Genomic DNA, 15,243 nt, shown 5'->3' on the forward strand with positions numbered 1-15,243 from the left:
TCTAGAGTGACTTAAATATATAAAAAATATATATAAATGCAGATTTAAAAATGTATACCAGGAATGATATAGTTATTGAACGCCCATGTGATCTTTGGTGGAGGAATGCCAAGGACCCCGCAGGTCAGTAGAAGGCGCTCTCCCTTGTTGAGAGCCACATCTCCTAGAAGCTCTGTGAAGACTGGATGTGTGTGGACTGACAGATCCACGGTACGGCTGTCCTGCCCTACAGAGTTGGTGCCAACACACGTGTAACTCCCAGAATCCTCCGGCTATGTATACAAAGATATGCATTAGAAAACTGCCCCAATATATAAATTGACTTAAAGCATTTCAAAATCTGACCTGTGCAGCATCTATAAGTAGTTCTCCTGTAGGAAGGATTGTATATTCTCCAATGGTGTCTGTGACCTGAAGGCCATCTTTCTCCCAGGTGACGGTGGGCTGAGGGACACCTTCTACCACACAGGATAGCAGAGCTTGAGTGTTCTCTACCACCGACATCTCTGACTCCCCACTCCGTATGGAGGGAGGGACTAAAGCAAGAGAGAGAGAGGTTGTTATATTTCCAAGATTCTGGCTTTAGTGATTTTTTACAAAATAATGAAGGCAGAACTTTAAAATCGACTCACTCTGTACAGTGAGGCTCATCGTCAAACTGATGCTTCCTGCAACATTAGCAGCAGTGCAGGTATATCTGCCCATATCTCCAGGCTGAGCGAAGGCGACCTGAAGCGCTCCTGTGCTCAGAACCCGTTGCCGCACAGACTCGTTCAGCGGCTTCCCGTCCTTGTACCAGGTGATAGAGGGAGTGGGGAAACCTTCCGAGTGACACTGCAGAGTCACAGATGCATCTAGTGCTACAGTATACGACCTGATGTCAGATGTGATGATAGGCGGTACTGCATGAGAAAATAAATAATATAAGAGAACAGCAGATGAGCAGATGATATTGAAGTCCAAATCAAGAAGTTTTGCTGGCAAAATAAATGTTTTCCCTTAATAAAACTGAATACACAGTGTGCAATAACATTCCTTTAATCTTATGCATCAAGATTTGATAATAAGATTATATAATAATGAAAATATTACTAGTATTATGTAACCGGTTCTGCTTGATGCAAGCAGTATTCAAACTAGGGATGCAAGAAATGGTCATTTTTAATGTTCAATAATAAAATTTATGCCGACATATTATAGCCGATAAATGAGTAATCATTTTCTCTGGTTGAACAACTTCAGCTGCACGCTGCTCACAGTTAAAATCCAGTACATCATTTATTTCCTGTTATTAGCAAAACATTTGTGATGTAGTATGTAGATATTTATGAATGTGTAAATTATAGGAACAAAAGTATATTGTTTGAAGCCGATTGCTGTCTGAATGCTTTCTGTCTTGAGACCTGTTCGACTCGTGGCTATTAAAAACATTTGTCTGGGTTGCTCTGGAACAAAATCTTAAATTTGTTTACTAAAACAACATTGAAAAAAAAGTTTAAAAGTTAAAGAATCTTTAATTAGTGTAAAGTAGGCTTGATACATGATATTAGGGGGGAATAATTTTCACTCTCAGAAAATGTTGTATTAATATTTAGATACTACATATATCGGTTATCGACATCCAATATTCAAGAATTATCGGTTATCGACCAAAATTAACATATCGGTGCATCCCTTATTCAAAATAAATTAAGATCACAGTCTATGCATTTCTAACCTTGCACTCTAAGTTTTGTTTTGCCAAGTGCAGTGCCTGCTGGATTCTGAGCCACACACATGTAGGTTCCTGAATCTTCCACTTTGGCTTTGGAGATCTGTAAACCACCGTTGGGAAGCACCGTCAAAACTCCTCCTATTGAGAGAAGACATTCAGTAGGTGTCTAGTCTCCTCATTAGGTTTGCAGAAGATGTTATTGAAAACACAGTGAAGCCATCGCAGAACAACCCGAGTTTTGCTTCACCTGTGGTAAAGATGTTGATACCCTCTTTCTGCCATGTGATTGTTGGGCGAGGAGACCCTGTCGCTCTGCAGGGCAGAGTCACGTGGTTGTTCAGGATCACATCCAGTGTTGAAGGGTGTGACTGTATCACTGGGGGATCTGAGATCAACAAAATGACATGAGATTTTTCCATCACAGGAGTGTCGAAATTATCATATGGTGTGAATTTTTCTGCATGTGTAGTCTCGTACCGTGTACTGTGAGCTGAGCGTGTCGGTGGGCGGTCCCTGCAGCGTTTTTAGCCACACACGTGTAACGGCCTGAGTGGCTGAGCTGTGCGGTGGTGATCTCAAGAGGACCTGTGAAGAAACAGGGAAGCAGTAAAGAAACATTAAAATCTATAAGAATGATCTTTTATTAATGTAATTTTTTTATAATTAATATTACAATACCTGATGGCAGTATTGTGTATCCCTCTCCATTTTCGGCTAGTCTTAATCCATCTTTGCTCCAGTATAAACTGGGATGAGGAACACCAGATGCAGTACAACCGATGACCACCGGAGACAGTCTGCTCACAACAAGCTCCGTGACCTCATCAGCAATAGAGGGAGGAACTATAAAGGAAAAACTAACATGAGCTCTCTCTAAAAGATTGAACTTCTCAAATATGAATGACATATATGTCAGTAGAGAATTCACCGTGAACAGTCAGTTGAATTGCTCTGCTTTCCTGTCCTGCCTCATTGGATACATCACACTCGTACACTGCTGTGTCATCAACTGTGGGTGCAATGACGACCAGAGACCCTGAAGACAGCAGCCTGAGGATAGATTGTAAACTGATTAACTGAGAACCAAGTGTCTTAGTTTACTGTTTAAGTCAACGCGAAATGACATGAAGTTGTTTGACTTTAAGCATCAGGGTCATGTTGTGTGATTCAAAACTGATAAAGTGAGAGGTGATAAGAGGAGAGGGATGAAACCTGGCTGAACCTGTACATATTCTGGTTCTGGTCAGTATTAAGAGCTTGAGTGTTTTTAGTCCAGCTGACGGAGGGCTTGGGGATGCCGGTGGCTTCACATGAGAGGGTCGTCTGAACGTTCACCGTCACAGTGATGTTAGTGGGACCCTCTGCGATGAAGGGCGGCACTGGAGTGAGATAAAAATATTTGTGTTTACTGTGTGTTAGAAGAAACACGATTTATGTGAGAGATTATCCGTTTTATGGAAATCTTGGAAAAGGATACATCTTTACATGTTTCAAAGCAACAATATAAACAAACGTTACTACGGATGCTCACGTTCGTGGACTGCCTTTAACTTCTTGTATAAATTCGCAAATAATAGAATGCCTGTAGATAATTTCTAATAACAAGCAAAAGAAACATAGAAGAAGCGTTATTTGGCTTAACTTGCCTCTCCATTACTTCATGACCATCTTGAGCTTGGTATGGCAATGTCCCATAGGGAGTCTTTAAATGTGACAAAACTACAGGACCCATTCAACAAATCTTTAATTTAATACAATTATTATACAATGAAATAATAATATAATTGAACATTAACATAAATTAAATATAAATAGTTATATTATTAGACCGATAAACAAAAACAGACCGGAAGTTAACGGCAGTCCAGGCACTCACGTCTGATGAAACCTTCTGTATCGACGAGTTCAAAATCAAATCAGATAAATAGAACGTTTAAAACTGTTCTAATAAGTTCTTTAAAAATGAATGTCCTTTTTCCATTAAATTCAACCCTCAAAATTTACCCAACTGCATACTCACCATAGACCTTCAGATCAACTCTCTTACGCTCTGTGCCCGCCTGATTGGTGGCCATGCAAAGGTAGCGACCCGTATCAGTAACCTGTGCTGATAGGATGTGGAGGGAGCCGTCCACACCAAACCTGTACCTAACCGGGTGACATATGGGGGTGTTATGAACTAAAAATCTGTTAACTTCCCTAAAGTGATCTGATATACTGACCTGGGGTTGTTTCCTGCCAGGATGGATCCACCTTTTCTCCAGGTGATGCGTGGAGCAGGTACTCCACTGACGGCACACTCCAGCACAACCTCTTGATTGACATGAACCCAAACAGACTGAGGACCATCTTTAATTGTGGGAGGAACTGCACGGCAAGCACATTAAACAAGTTCAATTTACTTAGTGACGCCACAGGAAGTAAACACACACATACTCGTACAAGTATACTCATTATGATTTCACACAGTATTGTACGTTTTTTACCATTGACACTGAGGTTAAAGTTTCGTCTGGTTTCTCCGGCAACATTACTGGCCACGCAGGTGTACTGGGCAGCATCTCCCAATTCTGCATTATTGATCTGTAGATATCGGCCGCTAGAGAGGACACGTACCCGTGGGGACACCTGGGGCAAAGATAGGCACATGAATTCTCCTTTTTCATCACTTAGAACTTAAAGTATCAGTGATACAGAATGAGGTAAGGCTGAACATACAATATACAGTATGTACTGTAAGAAAACCAATAAACCGAAATAATAAAAAAGATACCTTCAGAGGCACTCCCTCTTTGAGCCAGCTGAGAGCTGGAGGTGGAACTGCATCTGATTTACACTCAAAGGTCACCTGTCGGTTTTTCAGAACAGACACGTCCTGGACACCTCTGTCTCCAGCGATGTTGGGTGGAACTGTTGACATATTGACATCATGACTTCTCATCATTACTTCAAATTTTACCGATGTTTTGAACTTTTGAAAATCTTGTGTTCCTTCGAAAGACCCACCATGTACTCTGACAAGAAATTCTTTATCATCATCTCCAGCAGGACTAGAGGCCAAACAGGTGTATCTTCCAGTGTTCTCCACCTGCACATGTTTGTCAATGTGTGGAGGTAAGCAAAAGTAGGTTCACGCATAGGGCATAACATTTTTCAACTTCAATTTTCACAAGGAGGATGTGTTCCTGGATCAACATCCCAATCAATCAAACATAGCCCTGACATTTGGGTTGGGTCTACAGTAGGATCGCTTTATAAGAATTGTGACCCATTAACAAGTCCAACTTATTTCACATTGCGCATCATTGGAGAGGCTCATCCATCTTACCTGAGCAGAAGCAACTCGGAGCACCTCTCCGTCTCTCAGGAGCCGCATGCTGTCTGTAAGAGGCAGCGGCCGCCCATCCTTCAACCAGGTGAGAGTGGGTACAGGTATGCCTTCAGCCTCACACACCAGCTCTAAGATAAGATTTACCACCACAGAGACCTCGGTTGGCGCACCAGAACCGTTAATCCGCGGTGGGTCTGGAAGAGGCAACAGATATAAATGAGTCTTTTAAAAAGGTGTCAATTTGCTCTTGTTGCACTTTCTCATACCAAGCACTTTGAGGCTGAAGTGGCGGCTCGTATCTCCAGCCTGGTTACGTGCGGTGCAGGTGTAGCGTCCTGTGTGGTCGACCCTTGCAAGAGAAATTTGCAGAGTGCTGTTTTGGTTTATGAGTGACAACTGGGAGTCTTTAGGCAACACTGCACCATTTCTCAGCCAGGTGATGGTAGGGCTGGGCGTCCCATCTACGAGGCAGATGAAAGTGGCTAAATTTCCTTTCACGACTGTCACTTCCTCTGTGCTGCCTGCTCCATCCAAACTGGGAGGAACTGAGAACAATGGTACAGGAAATTAAATAATTTAGTATGCATGGATTAGGTACCTGATAAGATCAGAATCGAGTATTCCACAGCACCAGCAATAAAGACTCACCATGCACCTCCAGATTGTAGTATCTGTTGTCCACTCCAGCTCTGTTGGAGGCCACACAAGTATATGTGCCTCCGTCGGAAACCTGTGCACGAGCAATGCTAACACAGGAAATTACAATCAGACACATTTGGTAACACAACTAATGTATCTGATCCGTTCCATGTTTTGAACATGTGGGATCTCTTACCGAAGGACCTGGCCTGCAGACAAAAGGCGGATCTGTGAGGACACTGGCAGCGGCAGACCGTTCTTCAGCCAGTTGAGCTGCGGAGGTGGAGAACCACTGGCTACGCATTCCATATTTATTGAGCTGTCCAGCACCGCGGTCAGTTCCTTGGCCGCGGGCCCATTCCCCTGGATCAGAGGAGGAACTGCAAACAGGACATGAAGCTATCAGATGTCTGGGAAAAGACTATCTTTGGCTCTGGATTCATTCTGCAGTTTGTAATAAAATGAGAAACGTTCCATCTATTGCTCTCTTTAAGGAAAATACCCGTATAGAGCTCAACAGTGCTGAGTGTTTCAACTAAGCCAGCTGGAGATTTCTTCTTGCAAACATTTTCACTAGCAGGATAAAACGTAATATTTTTAGTAGTGTCTTTTTGTGTCAGAAAAACGTTAAATTCAATTTTCTGCAACACCATAAAGCCATGGCAGTTTTCCAACTCAACTTCTATACTAGCCAGCTAGATAATTTTGTTAATGTTGAGCTCTGCAAAAATTATCTTAACTCACCGTAGACATTTAAGTTGAATATTCTGTCTTCCTCTCCTGCCTGATTGGTGGCCACACATGTGTATTTCCCATTATCAGATTTGTGGATGGCTGTCACAGTTAATGTGCTTCCATCAGGGCTGATTCTGGAGTCGTCAAGGAAAATAATTTATGTTTACATCAATTGTTAATTCATCTGCGATTAACATTATCACATGTAATATTACCCCTTACGAAACCTTAAATAAGTATGCGTGAATACACTGAAGAGTTTTTGGCAATGCTCTCACTTGATGTTACTCTGGGCAGTTCTGCTAAGTGTCTTTCCATCCTTCAGCCACTGGATCTCAGGGGTTGGAGTCCCTTCGGCACGGCACACCAGCTGGATGCTGTCATTTAGCAGAACGCTCATCTCACTGGGTAACTCAGATCCTGCGATGTTTGGTGGGACTGAGGAAAACAGACACAGTAAACTGGGAGGTCAATTTAATTTATGTTTATTTCAACGACGCTTTTTTAATGCTCAAGTGTGCTGATTGGTTGCCAGTTAGTTGCTATGGTGTTTTTGTTCACCAGTTTGTCTTAACCTTGTATCGTAAGATGGTAGTTCTTTCGAGCTTTGCCCTCCACATTGGATGCCACACAGGTGTAAGTGCCACTGTCAGATAACTGTGAGCGGGCAATCTGCAGCTTACTGCCCCCAGACAGGATGTGCATCTCCAGAGACTCCAAATTCTCTATAAAAAAAATGAAACAAAAGTATAAGTTAAATTTCAAGGGGGATTCCCATGATCCTTAACAGGATTTATAAGAGTTATACTGTAAAGAATGGATTGGCTCACCAATTACTCTGCCGTTTTTCAGCCAGGTGAGGGTGGGAGGGGGGATTCCTGTGGCGTCACAAGCAAAGATAACGGGATTACTGAGGGTTTCTGTCACACGCTCCACTGCTGGGCCATCGAGCTTGGGGGGAACTGCAAAAAAATTACAGGTAGAGGCTTAATAAATACAATCTTAAACACAAAAGTAAACCCAAAGTGTGAATAAATTTGTTCAAATTTCTAGGGTGTTCTGTTTAATTCTCCACCAATCAAAAACGCCATAGAAAACACCACTGAAGTTCTCCATTGGGTATACGTTTAAATAGCGTTTTATATATTGTATTTAGTTTCTCACCATGAATGTTGAGATGGAAGTTCTTGTCCACTTGACCTGCTACATTTGTGGCCTTACACACGTACTGGCCTGTATCTGACACCTGAAAGAGAGAGACAGAGCGAAAGAGAGTGGTACAGCAGATTTAGTTAGTTTTGAATTCTCACAACACTGAATCGAATGCTAACACTTGTTCATTTGCACACCTCAGTCTCTCTAAGTTGCAGCATTTGTCCATCAGCCAGTATGCGCAGGTTGGCGGTCTCAGTCACTAGACGTCCGTTCTTGAACCATGTGATGATGGGGGGAGGCACAGCATTAGATTCACACTCCAGAGTGGCAGATTTACCCGCTCGTACGTTTAAGACCACCGGAAAATCTCCACCGTTGTGTCTGATACTGGGGGCCACTAAGGAGATCATTAGTGTAGGTCAGTACCCTTCTCACAAGATGTCATATTTTACCTTGTTTTACTTAAGGTTCACAACAAGCACACACGAAACAGAAACTTTTCAAATTCATACAGACACACTAACCATATACTGTCAGATAAATGAGCTTTTGGGCTTCTCCTGCTGGGTTGATGGCCACGCAACTGTATTTCCCACCATCAGACATCTTTGCCTTTAGAATCTGGAGAGTACGACCGCCTAAAAAAAGAGTGGAGAAAGAATGAGGTATAACATGAAGTATGCAGTATAGACTACGACATCCTTATACAATACAAGTATGAGTGTGTACCAGGCATTATAAGTGTGTTGGTGCTGGCTTGGATGGGTCTCCTGTCTCTAAACCAACTGAGGGTGGGAGGTGGGAGTCCAGTGGCCTCACAGCTTAGAGATATGAAATTATTTACCACCACGGTCACATTCTCCTCTCTGGCGTCCACAATAGAGGGAGTCACTGTTAACACAAACATAAAAAAAATTGTGTCATCTATTATAAATCCATACTTTAATGAATCAACATTATAATAATACCAATTCATTATAAAGCAAAAAGTTATTTATAGATGTAGATAAATGATAAAAACCATTACCCCCAGGTAAGTCCTAGGAAAATTGAGACACAAGAAGGAACAGGTTTTGTGTAAAGATAAACTCACCATGCACATGAAGATTAAAGTATTTCTCTGCTGCTCCGGCTGTGTTCTGAGCAACACACACATAACGTCCGGTATCTGTCACATGTGCATTCAAAATCTGCAACTCACAAATAAACAGATCCCATTTAATGTATAAAATACACTTTCTTTCAAAATAATAGAAAATCACTGGTAAGTGTATCTCATTTCCTTGTAAAAAGGTTTCTGTCACACACCTGCAATGTCCTTCCATTGGACAGAAGTCTGTGTGTGCTGTCTTGAGCGACAGGTTGACTGTCTTTGATCCAGCTGATTTTGGGGGGTGGGCTCCCGTCTGCCTGGCATTCAAGTAATGTGGTCTTGTTAACCAGCACTGTGACGTCATTGGGCAGGTCACGATCCCCACCACGAATCGACGGGGGCACTATGAAAATCCAAACACACAAACACCTTAAATACACATATGTGAGCACATAACGAATCTAGGCATCAAGTCACTTCACCTAAAAAGTTATGAACAAATGTATCTTGCATCATTATCCAGTAATCAAGAATGGCACTATAGATGTTCAATTCAATTTGTACTCACCCAACACCCTGACATCATACTGGATTGAGTCTTCTCCAGCATCATTCACAGCCACACAGGTGTATCTCCCTGAATCCTCTTCCTGGGCCCGAGGAATCTGAAGGACCCGTCCGCCTGTGTGAAAGAGCAACAATCATCCACATTTAACACAAACACAAAACATGATATCTAGGAAAAACAAATCAATGCAATTCTCACCTGGCATAATGAGTACTTTGTCATTGGAGGAAAGCAGGTTTCCGTCTTTGTACCAGGTGAGCATTGGCGGCGGGACAGCATTGGTCTCACAGTACAGTGAGATGTGATTATTAAGAATCACGTCCTTGACATCTCCATTATTACCAGAATCAGAGTCACCAGAGCCTCGAAAACTAGGGGGAACTGAGAGACAGACAAGCTGTTAGCATTACAAATAGAGACAAAAAGAAAAATGTGAATAACAGTTAAAAAAAGACAAAGACTGACTTTAAGCATCACAGATAAAGATAATATCAAAAGACAACTGTAAAAAATACTAGAGCTAACAAAATGATTTTAAATGTGAATCTGCTGGGAAGTTTACTGTTTAAAGACTAGGTAGCATGAGTTCATGAAAATGACATTTCATGCAGTCTGTGTTAGCCTGTGTTCTACGGTGTGAAACTAAGTCCGTCTTATTTCAACTACCAAAGGAAGAACGTCTGAGGGAAAATGTTTACAATTCATTTTTCAAATGATACCAAAGGAGTATAACCCCAGGGTTTAACTGTGCGCGCGTCATTTCACCGAAGATTGGTTTAATAATCTTGGCGCATTCACTGCAGGGTTTGTGAAACAACTATCCTTGAAAGATAGAAAAACCAACTCTATTTGGACCTGTTAGCTCCACTGAATCCAAACCTGTAAGTGTGACATTTCGTTTGTGTATCAACTTCATGACATATTTTTGTACCTTATGCCTGTGTTTAGCTAATGCATATAACTGGAGCATGTACATTAGCATGTACCGTTATTTCTGGAGGGTTACAGTTTGTTTATCTGGCTATTAACTTTGCATTTTGACACATTTGCCGCACGTGCACCTATAAGATATATTTGGGTTTCATATATATCATTTCTCATAACGTTGACTTTCTGAAATGCTCTGTGTTCCATGACAATGCACAGTTAAGACAAAATAATAGTATTACTAACGTAGTAACAGTATTTTAAGAAAAAATTATATTTTATTTCATTGATGAGCAAAAGCACAACATGCATGTTGTCACACTGGGAGTTTTTATGACAAGAGTTGTCACTTGCCACTGACAAACATCCTGCTCCAGTCGTGGCGGAGTTTATTGTGGATTAGCGTCTTCTGATGCTTCCTCGTCAGACTCGGGCTCAAATTGGTACGGTAAAATCGCCGCCATCTCTAGCTACACATACAATATAAATGACATCCAACCACATGTAAACTGTAATCCTGTATTGATGGTAGGCGTTCCATTTGCGACAAATGATAAACGCGTTTGACCAATCTGAACAGACTACACCATCTGACCAATCACATGACACAAGGTTAGCGGGTAGACGGATGAATCGCAGTACGATTCATTTGAGAGTCAGTCAAGCATTAAGGTATGAATAACTGCCAATTATTACGACATTATAGAGTTTAAACACATTGTATGTACATACACTTGTTGTTGGACACTCCATAAACCAAAGTAGGGCCTAAAAAACCATATGCTAGGTACTCTTTAATGACACAATAACAGCTACATCAACTAGCCACTAGGGGGAGACATCTCCCTGAAATTAGATCTGCTTCACTCAAAATCCACTCAAGTCTCAAAGCAAATTTCGACACTCTGTCCGATCAACACAACTTGAAAAACCCTGTTTACCTTGTATATTTACATCAAAGTCCTTCTCATCCTCTCCAGCGATGTTGGTGGCTACACAGGTGTATCGGCCTGTATCGGACACCTGAGTGTGTTTAATCTGAACTATACGACCGTTAGCTGTAATCGCGATGTGACCATCTCCTTTCAGCATCTAAAAAAATGAGAAACCAGTTAAATTTCAACATTTTGAATCAGTGTTTAGAATCAGGTTAATTTGTAGGGTTTTGTGTTACTCACCTGTCCATCCTTATACCACACTAATGTTGGAGTCGGGACGGCTTGAGCTTCACACTCCAGAGTAAGGGTGTTATTAACTTTAATTTTGACTTCTTTTGGGGCCAGACTCTCTCCTGGAATGTCATTTTTGATAACTGGAGGCACTGCAGAATAGAGACGAAAAACAGGATACAGAGAATTAGCACATGTAAGGAACGTTCAGCTACACCACAGGGGCCGATGTTGTCATGTAAATACTTCAGCTCTCACACGCACCAAAAACTTTGACCTCATAGTTCTTCAGTGTCTCTCCGGCTTCATTAGTCGCCACACAGGTATATCTCCCAGCATCCTCTTCTTTGGCATTCAGGATCTGTAAAGTGCGGCCACCTGACAACAGAAGACATTTGTAACAGATTTATGAATGGTTCAGGTAGATGTTTTTGATGACAATATCAGCCGACTTTAAATATTGAGATCTGACCTGGAAGTACCCTGACGTTGCGGCTCGATTCAAAGGGCGTGCCGTCTTTGAGCCAAGTGATGATGGCAGGAGGGTACGACTGAGCTTCACAAATGAGAGAGGTGGGGCTGTTCAGCGTCACAGTGACCTCTTCAGCCAAACCTTCAGGATCAGAGCCAGCAATAGAGGGAGAAACTGGACAAATAAACATAAATAGGGTTAGATATCCACACGGAGGATCACAAAAAACACATTCCCACCTAACACATTTATGACATACCCAACACGTTCAGGTTGAAATGTCTGCTCCGGTCTCCTGCACTGTTTGATGCCAAGCAGCTATACCTGCCTGTGTCGGCCACCTGTGATCCACTGATCTGAAGGAACCGGCCGTTTGACATCACCTCCAGCCTTGCATCATCAGCCAATGGCTGCCCATCCTTCAGCCATGTGATTTCTGGCACCGGATTACCTTTACATTTGAGGTTAACAGCAGGTTAAACATCAAACACAGAAGACAAGTTGTAGAAACAGATAAGCTTGGTATCTGGATCACATACCGGTGACCTCACAGGCAAAGATGACATTCTGATTCTCCTTCACCTTCACATTCTCCACTGTTCCCTCATTGACAATGCTGGGTGGTACTGGGGACGACAATCATACGAGTTTTAAAGTCTTCGTTCATAGTTGTGATCTATTAGTTCCCCTTTCTCTTACATCAAGGCAGCTAACTAGTTTAGGTGAAGTATCATGTATGGTGTTTTGTTACCCAGGACGTTAAGGTCAAAGTTCTTCCTTTCCTCTCCAGCAGAGTTGGACACAATGCAGGTGTATCTCGAAGCATCCTCGCGTGCAGCATGCATCAAACGCAATCCTCGTCCGCCTGATGAGATTACAAACATTTATAAGAATCACTTATAAAATCAATTTTAGCCAGAATGTTTTCTGCATGATCAGGTTTAAGATTCCTCAGGAATTGTTTAATCTGAGAAGAAATCTGCAGAATTAATAATAAATCAGATGTTCAAACAGCGAGAAAGTTCTCAGTTCCAATTTGTCACAGTAAACCACAGTGGATCAATGTCCTCATTGTTAAGTAGGAAACGAGAGGCTTTAAGTCAACAGCTGTTTAAACAAAGCTTAAACCGTCAACATGAGTCAAACAACCCATTTTCACTCTCAGCTTCTATAAACAAATAATTATCACTATCCAGGAGAGCACTGAGCTGTTCACCTGAATAAATACGGGCCTGTTCTTTCATCCCTTGAGTCCATCTCTATTATAGAGGAAAAAATTGTGGTCTGTCTAAATGAATCGCTTGATATGATTTGCTTTCCAGGCAGTAACGCTAACAATGGTAATCCTCTGTTGGCATATAACTGAAAGAAGATTTGATCAATAATGTGGTCATCATAGAGTCCGATCCAAGAATTCCATTCTTTTCTGTCCAGCTGTATGTTGCATCCACAGTCAGAGATACCTTAACACATTCATTTACAATGTGGTATATTTTACAGGGGTGACCTCTGGCGGTTTATGATGTCTGAAGTTACAATGATGGATGTTCCTTATACTTGCTGCAGGCGGAGGATCAGTCTCTGTTTACGCTGGAAGCTATTAATGGAAAGACTTCGCATGTTCAAATATAAGAACAGCTATCCTACTGTGTTCCTTCTCAATTATTCTTTGATCTGTGGTGTTTGGCAGCTTTCTCCTAACATCTTATTTCATTAGAGTTTTTACACCTGGTTAACTTCATCCTCCTTTTGTATGCGACTATTCAACTAGACTCAGGTGGTCTAGACGTTCTGGAGCACATACACAAGCAGTAGTGAGAGTGAGGGCTGTCTACCTGAGATGACCCGAACTGACGTGGACACGTTGAGTGGCTGGCCGTCTTTGAACCAGGTGATGGCCGGCGGAGGCATTCCAGAGGCTTCACAGGTCAGAACAACAGGGTTTTTCACAACAACACTCACGTTTTCTGGCACCTGCGTCTGCCCGATAATGGTGGGAGGAACTGAAACAATACAGATAAGTGTACGTCAAAGATTTGTATTATAACACATAAAACTTAAGTCAAATTTGTATTTGTGTGGTTATTTAAAAATTACAGTATATTTGTAATGATGCATTATTTGAATAGGAAACATGTTATGTGAGCCAAATGGTGGACATCAGTGATGTCCACTCTGAGACTTATTAACCAAGTTGGACAAATCACCGTACCTAAAATAGAGATATAAATGAAATCATGATAACAACAATAACTGATCTCTCTCTATTCCTCTCACCATGTACATTTACGTCATATTTGCTGTCAGCCTGGCCGGCCACATTTACAGCAATGCAAGTGTATCGTCCGGTGTCGGCCACCTGAGCTCCCCGGATCCGTAACAACCTTCCCTCATTAAGTATCTGAGCCCTGCGTCCAGTCAGGGGTCTGCCATCCTTCAGCCACGAAATGGCAGGTCTGGGCAGGCCGTCTGCTTCACACTGTAAAGTGACATCTCCACCTCGTGTCACGATCTTCTCATGCAGACTTTGAGTTGAGGAGCTGATGGAGGGCCGAACTGTTTGCAGCCAAGAAAAAGATAACACTTTCACATTCAGACACTTATCCGTAGCAACTTCTGTATTCTTTCATGACCTCAGTATTGCAAGTAACATGTTCTACCAACTGAGCTCCAAGAACACTCTATGGTAATATAAAAAGGATAATTGGATCGTTGTGTGGCGTTTTTTTGTATAAGCCATTGATGTACCGTAGACTTGCAGGCTGTATTCCTTCATCGCAGTGCCAGCTGCACTGGAGGCGAGACAAGTGTAAGAAGACGCATCTGTTCTCTCAGAGCTGGAGATCTGCAGCTGACGTCCACCAGACAGAATGCGAACACGAGAGTCTCCCTGCAACTCTGAGCCTTAGACGTGCATATATACAGTTTTATGGATTATTCGCATGTTCTATCAATAGAAATAATGTTGACGTGGTGAGGGTGGTATAATGTTGGTATTACCGTCTTTCTTCCACGTGAGACTGGGAGGAGGAATCCCACTGGACTCACACACAAGTGTGATGTGGCTTCCCTCAATCACAGTCAGAGGAGACACCTCATCAGATCCACGAATACTGGGAGGAACTGGGAAAACAAAAGAGCGGAAACTGATGATGAACAGAGGCAGTGAGGGGAGAGGTTCATCACTTAATGTGACATCATGACTTATATCACTCCCATAATCCATTTTATGTGTGTCCCCTTACAACACTGCAATCATAATAACGGACATTGTAAAGGCGAAAGTGAACGAATAACAAAGTTATTGTCTTGGGAAAAAAGGAGTCGACTCTGAATCACGCAAACGAGTCGTCTGTGAATCTAATTTCAGATCCCGTTCAGATTTGCGTCGCTAAGTGTAATGCAGTGTAAAGTTCCATTTGCGACACTGCATGTGGTAG

The 15,243-nt window shown here is 42.1% G+C and overlaps 1 protein-coding gene across 4 annotated transcripts in view; it reads right to left on the bottom strand.

Moving 5' to 3' along the window:
- The window catches only part of hmcn1 (hemicentin 1), a 67,995-nt gene that overhangs the window by 10,666 nt on the left and 42,086 nt on the right, over positions 1 to 15,243 (bottom strand). For 3 of the 4 annotated variants that reach the window (XM_056763727.1, XM_056763724.1, XM_056763726.1), the window contains 41 exons: positions 14,804 to 14,926; positions 14,552 to 14,707; positions 14,081 to 14,359; positions 13,639 to 13,806; positions 12,555 to 12,668; positions 12,343 to 12,429; positions 12,063 to 12,254; positions 11,804 to 11,977; positions 11,596 to 11,709; positions 11,341 to 11,483; positions 11,104 to 11,254; positions 9,434 to 9,616; positions 9,236 to 9,349; positions 8,883 to 9,070; positions 8,668 to 8,764; positions 8,304 to 8,465; positions 8,099 to 8,212; positions 7,769 to 7,971; positions 7,584 to 7,665; positions 7,250 to 7,381; positions 6,995 to 7,144; positions 6,698 to 6,857; positions 6,429 to 6,553; positions 5,881 to 6,064; positions 5,694 to 5,791; positions 5,312 to 5,590; positions 5,043 to 5,239; positions 4,721 to 4,802; positions 4,488 to 4,624; positions 4,201 to 4,342; positions 3,937 to 4,081; positions 3,735 to 3,862; positions 2,937 to 3,093; positions 2,643 to 2,764; positions 2,393 to 2,557; positions 2,192 to 2,299; positions 1,962 to 2,099; positions 1,718 to 1,852; positions 633 to 902; positions 346 to 536; positions 59 to 272 (listed from right to left, as the gene is read on the bottom strand). In XM_056763727.1, coding sequence (XP_056619705.1) covers positions 59 to 272; positions 346 to 536; positions 633 to 902; positions 1,718 to 1,852; positions 1,962 to 2,099; positions 2,192 to 2,299; positions 2,393 to 2,557; positions 2,643 to 2,764; positions 2,937 to 3,093; positions 3,735 to 3,862; positions 3,937 to 4,081; positions 4,201 to 4,342; positions 4,488 to 4,624; positions 4,721 to 4,802; positions 5,043 to 5,239; positions 5,312 to 5,590; positions 5,694 to 5,791; positions 5,881 to 6,064; positions 6,429 to 6,553; positions 6,698 to 6,857; positions 6,995 to 7,144; positions 7,250 to 7,381; positions 7,584 to 7,665; positions 7,769 to 7,971; positions 8,099 to 8,212; positions 8,304 to 8,465; positions 8,668 to 8,764; positions 8,883 to 9,070; positions 9,236 to 9,349; positions 9,434 to 9,616; positions 11,104 to 11,254; positions 11,341 to 11,483; positions 11,596 to 11,709; positions 11,804 to 11,977; positions 12,063 to 12,254; positions 12,343 to 12,429; positions 12,555 to 12,668; positions 13,639 to 13,806; positions 14,081 to 14,359; positions 14,552 to 14,707; positions 14,804 to 14,926 — 6,303 coding nt within the window. The remainder of the gene's footprint in view (positions 1 to 58; positions 273 to 345; positions 537 to 632; positions 903 to 1,717; positions 1,853 to 1,961; positions 2,100 to 2,191; positions 2,300 to 2,392; positions 2,558 to 2,642; positions 2,765 to 2,936; positions 3,094 to 3,734; positions 3,863 to 3,936; positions 4,082 to 4,200; positions 4,343 to 4,487; positions 4,625 to 4,720; positions 4,803 to 5,042; positions 5,240 to 5,311; positions 5,591 to 5,693; positions 5,792 to 5,880; positions 6,065 to 6,428; positions 6,554 to 6,697; positions 6,858 to 6,994; positions 7,145 to 7,249; positions 7,382 to 7,583; positions 7,666 to 7,768; positions 7,972 to 8,098; positions 8,213 to 8,303; positions 8,466 to 8,667; positions 8,765 to 8,882; positions 9,071 to 9,235; positions 9,350 to 9,433; positions 9,617 to 11,103; positions 11,255 to 11,340; positions 11,484 to 11,595; positions 11,710 to 11,803; positions 11,978 to 12,062; positions 12,255 to 12,342; positions 12,430 to 12,554; positions 12,669 to 13,638; positions 13,807 to 14,080; positions 14,360 to 14,551; positions 14,708 to 14,803; positions 14,927 to 15,243) is intronic. The other variant, XM_056763725.1, reaches the window with a different exon arrangement.

Source organism: Triplophysa dalaica, chromosome 13, assembly GCF_015846415.1.
Source record: "Triplophysa dalaica isolate WHDGS20190420 chromosome 13, ASM1584641v1, whole genome shotgun sequence".
Classification (NCBI taxonomy): Eukaryota; Metazoa; Chordata; class Actinopteri; order Cypriniformes; family Nemacheilidae; genus Triplophysa; species Triplophysa dalaica.